We start from the raw sequence: 12692 nt of genomic DNA, 5'->3' as shown, positions 1-12692 counted from the left end.
TTTGGGATGGATACTGCAGTTGTCCACTCAGCGGCTATTTTAACCCTCTGCCTTGTACCATGTGATTTATTCATGTGCTCAGTTAACAAGTCAAAGCAAAATGAAAACATTTTCCCAGATGCTAAAAGAGAGAGAGAGAGAAAAGAGAAGAAAGCTATGACTTACCCACTCAATGAAACATGGAAACTCTGTTTCCACTTAGTGAAACATACCATGATACATTCTGTTCACATGACAAAGTGCTTGCAAAAGAGAAAACAATGCAATGACACTTTTCAATTACTTAGGGATAGGCTTATGATAGGATACTAAGTACAAAAAGCAAATTAAAAATTATGTCCAAGGCTTTAGATTCCAATATATGAATTTTTAAATACACTTGTACAATGAAAAAAAAAAAAGGAAGGAGGCCAAGACCCCAACTGCCTTTGTTTGTTGAGCAGTAGGGAATTCAATGGCTCTTTATCCCTTTGCTTTTCCATGGTTTATTTAACCATGCTAAAAACTCTGGATACACAAAGTCTCCTCGCTGCATGCATTCTCAGAGATAATAAAAATAGCATTGAGTTGGAATGTGAAACCTTTTTGCTCCGGAGTTCAGCCTCCTTTGTGCAATTTGCATTTTCCCTGTTGAAAGCCTTGGTTTACGCCTGTAGTCCCAGCTACTCGGGAGGCTGAGGCAAGAGAATCGCAGAAGCCCAGGAGTTAGAGGTTGCTGTGAGCCGTGTGACGCCACGGCACTCTACCCGAGGGCGGTACAGTGAGACTCTGTCTCTAAAAAAAAAAAAAAGAAAGCCTTGGATTAGCTGCAGGAAAACAATTCCGTTTTTCCTTTAGCACACCCTGGGTCTCAGTTTCTTTATCTGGCCAACGCGGATAACAATGAGGAAGACAAGAGTCGCAGCGAGAGCCAAACGCGAAGCAGCCAGCGTAGCAGACCTAGCCAGTAGATGCTTCTCCGCACGTGGCGGGGGTGGGGGGCACTGTAGACTTTATAGGCGTCTTGGTGAGGACGTGGCAGCGGGTGGCCGGTTAGCTCAGTTGGTTAGAGCGTGGTGCTAATAACGCCAAGGTCGCGGGTTCGATCCCCGTACGGGCCAAGCCAGTAGGTTTTTCAAAATTTACAAAATTATTTTGAGCATTTTTAAAAAATATTACTTTCGTGGAATGCACACAGGAGGGAGGGACGTAATCCTGCTATACTCTGCCAGGAAGTTGTACCAGGAGTCCCTCGGGGAGAAAGTACGGAGCCTCCGGCGCGCACAGGCGTGGCCACTAGACGTCCTGCGCCTACGAGCCTCGTAGCGTGTGTTTCAGGAGGTCATTGGTTAGGCCTTTAAAGATTTACCATTTTAAAGGAAACTCAAGATATCCAAACCTATGCAAATAAGACACCCCCCACCCCCACCTCCGACATTTCCTGAGACTTTGGCTTGCCTGGAGGCACTGCCTAATGAAGACAGATATCACAGACGTCACGGTCTAGTGTTCCGAGGCTCTCGCGGGTACCCCAATGTTCCTGGAGTTCTTAAAGCTGCAAGTCCAAGTCTGGAGTTAATTCATTCCACAAACGTTTACGGAGAGCTTAGTATATGCCCGGCAGTGTTCTAGGCAGGAAGCAAAGGAGTAGATGAGAGAAACGAGAGACTCAAATCCCAATCCACAAGAAGCCATGACTAGCCAATGAATGACTGCCATGCTTTTAGTAATGGGCTCTGGTTGTGGAAGTATCTGAAACATTCTCTTGCCTTTTTAATTTTTTTCTTTTCAGAGGAATCTTAGCCTTCACATTTCTTTGTCTTGGTGTTGAATTTTGCCGCCAGAGGGCAGTGGATGAACCCATGGTTCATGTGATGGAGTGTTCTGGTGTGTTCAGTTTAACAAAAAGACTGTTTCTAGGGTCAATGCCATTTTATATTGGGATCCAGCAGGACCTCCAGGTGTTTTTGACAAATCTGCAAAGGAAACCTCTACTATATTATTTGTTCTTTCCTCAAGTATATGTTAAGCTCTGACCTAAATAGCAGTTCCAAGTCCACAGATCACAAGCTTAAGCTCTTATTAGTGCTCAGGGTATAGTAAAAGTTCTCAATGAACACCACCTAAAGGGACTGTTGTTAGAAGCTGGGACTGCTGACACCTAAAACAGACACTTGCACACATATACCTTGTACCTTGCACCTGCACACACACACCTTGCAATATATGTGCACTAGGCACCTTGATAGATGTAAGGAACACAGCATGGAGAATTGGTAAAGATTGCTGCCCTAAACACATACTTATCTGAACTAGAAGAGGTTCAGAATAAGGCCACTGCAGCATGAAAATTATTTTTAGTTGAAGCATTTGAATTCGTGAAATCTCTTATCTGCAAAAAACAGAGTCTCCCAAAACAACTCAAAAAACCTCTATTGTCATAAATCCCCTCCTGAGGAGCAATTAGGAAAGATTGACTTTTATCACTGAAGAGAAGTCAGCACTACACCTAGACAGACATTGTCACAAAATCATCAAATCTCCCATCTGTGTGTCTCTCCTCAAGTCTTTTTTTTTCCCCCAAAGTATCTTTCTGCCCCTCCCTTTTCCCTATTAATATGGTATATAAATCCCAAATTCTTTTCACCTCCTGTCCTGGAGTCACATTTTCCCATAAGTTCTCTTATATACATTAATACAAATGCATGGTTTAATTCTGTCTTTTTTCTTTCAATCTGTCTTTTCTTTTTGTTGTTGTTGTTGTTTTGCCAGGGCTGGGCTTGAACCTGCCATCTCCGGCTTTATGGGGCTGGCACCCTACTCCTTTGAGCCACAGGTGCCACCCTGTCTTTTGTCAGTTTTATTCAAAGTCCCCCAAACATGTAACCTAAGAGGATAGAGGAAAAGTTTTTCCTTCCCAACAAGTTCAAAAAGATAAGATAGGGTACCATGTTCCATATGGGCAGTTCTTGGCTTAGGAGTTGGAGGGGACCTCTCCTCATCAAACTTATCCAAGTTTCAAAAAGGGGAACTTTCTGACATCTGAGGATGGGAGGATGAGAAGAACTTTCTTTGAAAAGTTAAAAAAAAAAAGGGCCAGGCATGGTGGCTCACACCTGTAATTCCGGCAATCTTGTAAACTGAGATGGGAGGAATCCCTTGAGCTTAGGAGTTTGAGACCAGCTTGAGAAAGAGCAAGGACCCTCTCCCCACTAAAAATACAAAAAGTTAGGTGGTGGTGCCCCATAGCTCAGTGGGTAGGGCCCTGGCCAGATACACTGAGGCCCGTGGGTTCCAGCCTGGTCCAGGCCAGCTAAAACAACAATGACAACTGCAACAACAACAACAACGAAAAAATAGCTGGGTCTTGTGGTGGGTGTCTGTAGTCCCAGCTACTTGGGAGGCTGAGGCAAGAGAATTGCTTGAGCCCATGAGTTTGAGGTTGCTATGAGCTGTGATGTCACAGAACTCTATCAAGGGCAACAGCTTGAGACTCTGTCTCAAAAATAAATAAATAAATAAATAAAAAGAAAGAAAAAAAAGAAAAGAAAACTTAAACAAAAAGGACAAGATTACAGAATTGAATCAAATATCACAAATCTGATCTCCCAATCTCCCTACTGGCCAATCCTTAGTGAGTTCCACAACAGGAAGCATGACCAGTATTGATGATTATGATAATGATGATCTTTTGGGAGAAAAACGATTTTAAAAAATGATCATAAGTTCTTCCAAAACCTTCTCTGCCACCAGCCTGCTCCCTGGTCTACCCCTTGTTGAAATGATGGCACTCATTATACTGTGCTGCAAACACCAGTTTTCTCCTTCTTGACACCTCAACTGTATATCCCACAGGGAAGGGATGGTGACTTACTAAGTCAGCTTACTGAGGTGTTTGCTGACAGAAGCCCTATTGCCCTCCTTGAGGAGAGAAGCTGAGAAGTGTCCACACTGCAGCTACAGGACATTGTGGGAAGACACACAGAGCCACCATAGTAAAAAAAAGAGATTACCGTGGAGCTGGATGCACAGGACTAAAATGTGAAAAGGGTGGGTTCATTCATTCATTCATACACACATATTCATCCACTCCCGATCATTCATTCTCTGAGAGGGCACTGTGGGCCAGGGCCTGTTCTGGGTGCTGAATGAGCAATATATCATCACTGCCCTCAAAGTGCACCCAGTCTGATTGGGTGGGTATATACGGGGTGGACATAGGAAAAAATGAGTATATACGGGGTGGACATAGAAAAAATTGAGGCGCTCGGAGCGCTCTTGTTAATAATGCAAACTTTTTTTTTTTTTGAGTCAAAGTCTCACTTTGTCGCCCTCGGTAGAGTGCGTGGCGTCACAGCTCACAGCAACCTCAAACTCTTGGACTTAAGAGATTCTCTTACCTCAGCCTCCCAAGTAGGTGGGACTACAGGTGCCCGCCACAATGCCCAGCTGTTTTTAGAAACGGAGTCTTGCTCTGGCTCTGGCTGGTCTCCGGACTCGTGAGCTCAAGCGAGCCACTGCGCCCGGCCCTAAGTGTGTCTTAGAGTTTTCCCACTCAAGGGTTGAGGGGGAGGGAGGAAGCTGGGAATAAATACAAACTTTGGGTCGGCTCTTGGATCTATAAATCAGAATGTCTGAGGATGGGGCCCAGGAATCTGCATATCCAGACAGGAGCCTCAGGTGATTCTGAAGAATGATGCCTTTGAGAATATTTGAATAGTGTGGAGTTACGGCGGGGGCTCTGGAATCCCAAAGACCTCAGCTGGGAGATCCGGGATAGCTCCTGGAGGAGGTGACAGCTGAGAATTAAATACATCCACAACAGATATTAAGAAACTAAGGTCGGTCTGCTGGGTTGATTACAGGTCCTTGGCGAAGTTGCTGCTGTCTGGCAAAAGACAAAGCTAGCTCAGATCCGTGGCCGATCCACCCGGTCAGATTCGGTCGCTTCCGAGGTGTCTTGGACTGCCGGGCACTCGTAGCCCGCCCCTTTCCCAGGTGACGCACTTTGGAGTCGCCCGCGCTCGACGACCAGGTTCGAGTCTCCGTCTCCGCCGCCATGGCAGACGCGGAGCTGGAAGCCGAGGGCGGCAGCGAGGATGGCGGCGGCGGCGGCGGCGATCGGGGTCCTCCCGGCCAGAGTGGCAGCGCAGCGCGCCTGGCCCCGCTGGGCCCCGACCAGCTGTGGCGGGTCCTGGAGCAGGTGACGAAGGCACAGCCGCCGGTCGAGCCGCCGCCGCCGCCCTTCATGCTGCAGGACGCGGCGCGGCGGCTGCGGTACGCGGCCAAACAGGCTGCCCTGCAGCGGGGTCCGGGCGACGAGTCCCCGCGCCCGCCGCGTCTGCTCCCGCCCCAGGTGAGGCCCGGGAGGGACGTGGGGAAAACTGAGGCCAAGAGGGCCCGAGACCTGCAGCGAGGCAAGTTCATCGGTCTTGGAGCTGCTCGGCCTACAGAGGCCAGTATCCGCCCGCGTTTAAGCTCTGAGAGTCTCCAAGCTAAGTTCCTTAGGGACAGCAGCCAGCCCTCACCTGTCACTGCCCCAGCGTATTCAGCACCTCCAAAGCTCCTCGCTCTAGGAGGCTTTGCTTAGTCTGGGCTCTCTGCCTGGGACGCCCTCGTGCCTTCTCTTGTTTTCACAGCCCTGCTCTAGGCTCCTCCGTGCTACTTAGTTCTTACAGTTCTTTGTCCGCTGACTCAGACAATATTGAGCATTGTTTGCTCTTGGGTTCTGCCATAAGTGCAGAAGGTGCAGTCTTGAACACACTCGATGAACATAAGGCAGGTTCTGGGAGAGACAAGGGGCTGATTTGGAGTAGTTGGTGGTCCCATAGGCCTGACACTGGAACTGAGACCTGAATGGATTAAAAGGAACCAATTTAGCTTTTCTTCTTTTTTTGCCCTCGGTAGAGTGCTGTAGCGTCATAGCTCACAGCAACCTCTAGCTCTTGGGCTTAGAGGATTTTCTTGCCTCAGCCTCCCGAGTAGCTGGGACTACAGGTGCCTGCCACAGCGCCTGGCTATTTTTTTGTTTTCGTTTGGCCGGGGCCGCCACCCTCGGTATATGGGGCTGGCGCCCTATACCGGGCGCCGCCCTGATTTAGCTTTGCAGATGAATGGCACAGCAAGTGCCAAGGCCCATTTGTAACCACAGTGCCTGATTACACACTTAGTGAATGGAATACGTGAAAGCACTCTATAACTACAAAATGCCCTTTCTCAGTGGGTTTATTTCCCGGGTTACAGAACTCTTGGTTTTGTATCAGCATTTTGCAGATGTGAAACAAGCTCAGTGAGGTTGAGTGACTTTGCCCAAAGTCTCTCAGGTGTGGCCATACTTCAGAGCCCATGTATTCTTCACCGTACCTTTCTGGATGTGGCCACAGCCTTTTGGAGTTGGAGTGACAAATGAAGTAGTTCAAAAATGATACATTTTCCATAAAATGAAAGCAAGCTTAATCAAGGTTAGGGAGCATGATAGAATTATATTCTGTAGCTAATTTAACAGAGATGTTATAAATTCTGCATGCACTTGAAATAATGTACCTTTTGTGGTCCATTCTGCTAATACGCTTTTAGACCTCACTGTCATGGAGGCCACAAAGGCAAAACAGGGGTGTACTTTGCCTCTAAGGAATTTGTGAAATAATAGAAGGTAAATCATGAACCAGATAAGTTCTAATTAAGGTCAGAAAGCTAGAGATAGAAATAAAGAACTGAGTACCTTCATAGTAGGGGAGATTTTCTGGCTGAGGAGATTAGAAGTGACTTTGTTGAAGGGGAGGTATGTGAACTAGATTTGGACGAGTGGGTCCAAGTCAAAAATGCACAAGAGGGAGGCGGTGTTCCAGGGTTTCCCGTGGAGTGCATTCAGACAAGGCAGAGAGCTTATTGTGGGGGATAGTAAGAGTCAAAAGCACAGACCCAGTGGACACTCAGAGACTCCAGCCTCTCCTCATTCTCTCTGTTCCCACTTCACAGAATTATTTCCAGTACTATCCAAGTTGCCTTGCCCTTTTTCATACATCCACGCATTTACACAGTTTTTTCCTTACACTTAGAATGCCATTTTTCTTTTCTTTTTTTTTTTTTTTTTGTAGAGACAGAGTCTCACTGTACTGCCCTCGGTAGAGTGCCGTGGCGTCACACGGCTCACAGCAACCTCCAACTCCTGGGCTTACGCGATTCTCTTGCCTCAGCTTCCCGAGTAGCTGGGACTACAGGCGCCCGCCACAACGCCCGGCTATTTTTTTGTTGCAGTTTGGCCGGGGCCGGGTTTGAACCCGCCACCCTCAGCATATGGGGCTGGCGCCCTACTCACTGAGCCATAGGCGCCGCCCTAGAATGCCATTTTTCACCTGACAAAAGTTAGTCTTCAAGGCACCCCCTCAGAGATCTTTTCTGGAAAGCCTAGCATTTGGGCTTTCCTTGTCTCTTGATTGCATCTGCTGTACTGTGTTCCTTGTCTGTGTTCATTAGGGAATCTCATCTGCCTTCATAACCACCAGTGGAACTTTTGAAAGGACAAATCTCACAGCTCCATCCCAGGAGTTCAGATTTAATAGGTCTGCAGGGACTGAGGCATAGCAGGGGAAACTACTTACCATCTCAAGGGTGAGACTAGGGCTTGGCTAAAGTTTATGTATCCTATTCAGAGATACTTAGTAAAAATTTGCTGGATGAAATAAACAGAACAAAATAATACCCACATGGTAAGCCAGTTTGGAGAGCAGATAAATAAATTATTAGACTAGCTTTGCCACTGTGGTTATCCTAAAACAATAGGATATGGGGTGTGTGTGCATGTGTTTGTGTTTATGTGTGTGTATTCTTTTAATGGCATTATCTGGTACTATCCCAAGAGAAATTCTAAGTGACTGGTAGTGCAATAAACATGTTTCTTATTTTCTTTTTTGAGACAGAGCCTCAAGCTATGGCCCTGGGTAGAGTACCATGACATTACATCTCACAGTAACCCCCAACTCCTGGGCTTAAGCGATTCTCTTGCTTCAGCCTCCCAAGTAGCTGGGACTACAGGCGCCGAGCTATATTTTTGCTGCGGTTTGGCCAGGGCCAGGTTTGAACCCGCCACCCTCGGTATATGGGGCCGGTGCCCTACTCAACTTGAGCCACAGGTGCTGCCCAAAACATGAGTTTCTTTTTTTTTTAGAGACAGAGTCTCACTGTACCACCCTTGGTAGAGTGCCGTGGCGTTACACGGCTCACAGCAACCTCTAACTCTTGGGCTTACGCGATTCTCTTGCCTCAGCCTCCCGAGTAGCTGGGACTACAGGCACCCGCCACAATGCCCGGCTATTTTTTGGTTGCAGTTTGGCCGGGGCTGGGTTTGAACCCACCACCCTCGGCATATGGGACCGGCACCCTACTCACTGAGCCACAGGCGCCGCCCAAAACATGAGTTTCTTGAAGGATATGCAAAGTCAATTTAGTTGTCATTTGATTCACCAAGTAGGAGGGGAAGCAGGGACTCCTGAGGCATTTTCACTAGCTCTGTACACTTCTTCGTAAACCAAAATGTTGGATTATCTCTGCTTTTATTTATTTATTTTTATTTATTTTTTTGAGACAAAGTCTCACTATGTCACCTTTGGCAGAGTTCTGTGGTGTCACAGCTTATAGCAACCTCAAATTCTTGGGCTTAAGTGATTCAGCCTTAGCCTCCCAAGTAGCTGGGACTACAGGCCCTGCCACAATACCCAGCTGTTTTTCTGTTGCAGTTGTCATTATTGCTTAGCTGGCCTGGGTTGGGTTCAAACCCTCCAGCTTTGGTGCTTGTGGCTGACGCACAACCACTGTGCTATGGGCACCGAGCCATATCTCTGCTTTTTGTAGTAGTGTATAGCATGTATACAGACAAGAGCTGTACTCCAGCTTGGTTTCTTGGTTCTTTTTCTTTTTTGAGACAGAGTCTTAAGCTGTCCCCTTGGTACAGTGATGTGGTGTCACAGCTTACAGCAACCTCAAACTCTTGGGCTTAAGCAATTCTCTTGCCTCAGCCTGCCAAGTAGCTGGAACTACAGGCGCCTGCTACAATATATATACAATGTGTATATATATATATATATATATATATATATATACATATATTATATATATATTTTTTATATATATATATTATATAAAATATATATATAAAATATATATATATATATTTTTTTCTTTTTTTGAGAGAGTCTCACTGTGCCACCCTTGGTAAAGTGCCGAGTCATCACATTTCACAGCAACCTCAAACTCCTGGGCTTAAGTGATTCTCTTGCCTCAGCTTCCCAAGTAGCTGGGACTATAGGTGACCGTGTGCCCAGCTATTTTTTGTGTAGTTGTCATTGGCAGGCCTGGGCTGGATTTGAACCCTCCAGCTCCATTGTGTGTGGCTGGCACCCTAGCCGCTGAGCTCAGGCACTGAGCCTTCAGTGAGGGTATTTTTCTGCTGTGTGAGACATTTTTGTTGCCTGTCCACTAAAGGAGGGTTGAGTCCAAAGGGCCTGTTGGTGATCCCACGTAAGTGATTCTTAGCTGAGGGTTATTTTCCCCTACAGGGAGCATTTGGCAATGTCTGGGGATATTTTTGATTATTATGACTTGGGAATGCTGCTAGAATCTAGTGGGTAAAGGCAGGGATGCTGCTCAACATCTTTCGTGCACAGGATAGCCACCATAACAAAGAATCATTGTCTGGAGACGTCTGCTTTCAGCTGTGTTATACTGATATAGGAAGTACTCTATAGACAAATACCCAGCTGGGTTTTAACTAAATGTTTGTATTACTGCACAAAGCCTTGCTTTGTAGCGTTGTCTTCCTGTGTGTTGCTGGGCCTGGCCCAGGAGGTCTTTGCAGGTGAGAGGCTGGACACAGGCTGGGTGTCCTGCCACTGCTGGGCCACTGGAGTATTCCGGGTAGGCACTGCCAATAATATCCTGTATCACAGCAGCATGTATTCTAGTCTTCTAGCATATTTTTGGAATATAAGTTTTGGAATTATAATACTACAGGAAGAAATAAACTACTAATTTGTATATATAAAAAAAAGAATCATTGAAAGAATGTCTGGGGGTGGCACCTGTGGCTCAAGGAGTAGGGCGCTGGTCCCATATGCTGGAGGTGGTGGGTTCAAACCCAGCCCCGGCCAAAAAACACACAAAAAATAAATAAATAAAAAAGTAAAGAGGACTCTTTTAAAAAAAAAAAAAAAGAAAGAAAGAAAGAATGTCTGTTGTGCCAAGGTTAAGAAACCTTGGAAACCTCTGGAAAACGAGGTTTGTCTTTTCTTCCTGGAGGAAAGTGCTTGTCTGTTTTGCTACCCCTGGTTTTTCCCTCAGCTGGTGACAGCTGTATCCCTAACATCTATAACAGAGTCTCTGGCACTTGGCCAGTGTTTGCGGAATGTCTTTAAAGGTAGCCCTCTCAAAAAACACCTAGTGGTAGGTGATTTTTTTGTTATAGACAGTGCTGCCTTGAACATAAATCTCTGTGCCCATGTGAGCATTTTTTTTTTTTTTTTTTTGCGGTTTTTGGCCAGGTCTGGGTTTGAACCCACCACCTCCAGCATATGGGGCCAGCGCCCTACTCCTTGAGCCACAGGCGCCACCCTAATGTGAGCGTTTTTTTTATGGAATACAGGAAGTGGAACTGCTGGGTCAGAAAGCACATGTACTTAAAATTTTGTTAGTTTTTTTTTTTTTTTTTGAGACAGAGTCTCACTCTGTTGCCCTGTGTAGAGTGCCATGGTGTCATCATAGCTCACAGCAATCTCGATCTCTTGGGCTCAGGCAATCCTCCCAAGAAGCTTGGGACTATAGGTACCTGCCACCACGCCTGGCTAGTTTTTCTATATTTAGTAGAGACGAAGTCTTTTTCTCTTGCTCAGGATGGTCTTGAACTCCTAAGCTCAAGCAATCCACCCACCTCTGCCTCAGGCTTACTATGGGGGATAATATGGGTCAGAAGCACAGACCCAGTGGAGTGCTGGGATTACAGGTATGAGCCACCACGCCTAGCGTTTGTTAGTTATTTTTGTAAAAAGTTGTTAAAGATATGTAGCCCCATTCCCAGCTTTGTGCCCCTGGAGAAACTGACAGATGTATATGCACACATATTCATGAAGGTTCAGAACAGACTGTAAGAGCAGAAGGTTGGAAACCACCTGTGCATCAACAGGAGATGAACTCCTACTGTAGAGGAAATAAACCACTGAGAGCTACACACAGGAATGTGGATAAAATTCCCAAAGCAAAACTAAGTGAAAACCTGAGAAAGCCCTATAAAGTTATAAGAGATTATATAATTTATATAAAGTTTAAAAACATGTCAAAACTGAACTATGTATTTTTAGGGTTATCTACATATGCAGTATGAATAGTAAAATATAAGTGTGGTAAACAGCAAATTTAGGATAGGGTCAAGAAAAAGGCATATAGGCCAGGCACAGTTGCTCATATCTATAATCCCAGCACTCTGGGAGGCTGAGGCGGGTAGATCATTTGAGCTCAGGAGTTTGAGACCATCTTAATCAGGAGTGAGACCCTGTCTCTACTAAAAATAGAAAAATTAACTGGGCATTGTGGTGGGTGCCTGTAGACCCAGCTACTCGGGAGACTGATGCAAGAGGATCACTTGGGCCCAGGAGTTTGAGTTTGCTGTGAGCTGTGACACCATGGCATTCAATCCCAGGGCAATAGAGTGAGACTGTCTCAAAAAAGAAAAAAAGAAAAAGGCATATAGGTTGGGAGAATATCAGATGGCTATACCCAAAGCAGTTGTGTTTCATGAGTAGTAGAAACCTTGGTTACATTGTTCTTTTTTTTTTTTTTGAGGCAGATCCTCAAGCTGTTGCCCTGGGTAGAGTACCGCCCTGGGTAGAGTGCTATAGCATCACAGTTCACAGCAACCTCCAACTCCTGGGCTCAAGCGATTCTGCCTCCACCTCCCAAGCAGCTGGGACTACAGGTGCCTGCCACAACGCCCGGCTATTTTTTGGTTGCAGCCGTCGTTGCTGTTTAGCAGGCTGGGGCTGAATTTGAACCTGCCAGCTCAGGTGTATGTGGCTGGTGCCTTAGCCGCTTGAGCCACAAGCGCTGAGCCGGTTACGTTGTTCTTTATGGCTTTTTTGGTTTCCAGAATTTCATTAAAAACATTTCTTTTTAAACGAGTCCACCTATTGAATTAATTCCAATTTAGAGTACTAAGAACTCCAATTAAAAACACATTGGTAGGGCAGCACCTGTGGCTCAGTGAGTAGGGCACCGGCCCCATATGCCGAGGGTGGTGGGTTCAAACCCAGCTCCTGCCAAACTGCAAACAACCAAAAAAATAGCCGGGCGTTGTGGCGGGCGCCTGTAGTCCCAGCTGCTCGGGAGGCTGAGGCAAGACAATCACATAGGCCCAGGAGTTGGAGGTTGCTGTGAGCCGTGTGACGCCACGGCACTCTACCGAGGGCAGTAAAGTGAGACTCGGTCTCTACAAAAAAACAAAACAAAACAAAACACATTGGTAAATTGGTAAAACTATAAAGGATATTATCTCTGAATGGTTCATGAAATCAATTTAGTGGATTATGACAAGTATTTTTAAAAAGGTGATGTCAAGTAGATACCATTCGAGGACATTTACTTAGGAATGGCAAGTGTTTTCATCAACTTTTTACTTCATGTATATGTGCAGATGTTTCTACACAAGTATACTAGGTCATGATCTAAAA

General features: G+C 45.9%; 1 protein-coding gene and 1 non-coding gene across 2 annotated transcripts in view; both read left to right on the top strand.

Moving 5' to 3' along the window:
- The first annotated feature begins 1026 nt into the window (after window positions 1-1026).
- TRNAI-AAU (transfer RNA isoleucine (anticodon AAU)) lies at window positions 1027-1100 on the top strand. The gene has a single exon. It is a non-coding gene; the product is annotated as a tRNA-Ile (tRNA).
- A 3881-nt stretch (window positions 1101-4981) lies between these two features.
- The window catches only part of ZNF839 (zinc finger protein 839), a 37484-nt gene continuing 29773 nt past the window's right edge, over window positions 4982-12692 (top strand). The window contains 1 exon segment of the mRNA XM_053601268.1: window positions 4982-5335. Coding sequence (XP_053457243.1) covers window positions 5039-5335 — 297 coding nt within the window. The 5' untranslated portion in view covers window positions 4982-5038.

The sequence above is a fragment of the Nycticebus coucang genome, chromosome 9, assembly GCF_027406575.1.
Source record: "Nycticebus coucang isolate mNycCou1 chromosome 9, mNycCou1.pri, whole genome shotgun sequence".
Taxonomy (NCBI): domain Eukaryota; kingdom Metazoa; phylum Chordata; class Mammalia; order Primates; family Lorisidae; genus Nycticebus; species Nycticebus coucang.
Note: the sequence above shows the minus strand (reverse complement) of the source record. Positions and strands in the feature narration are given on the sequence as shown.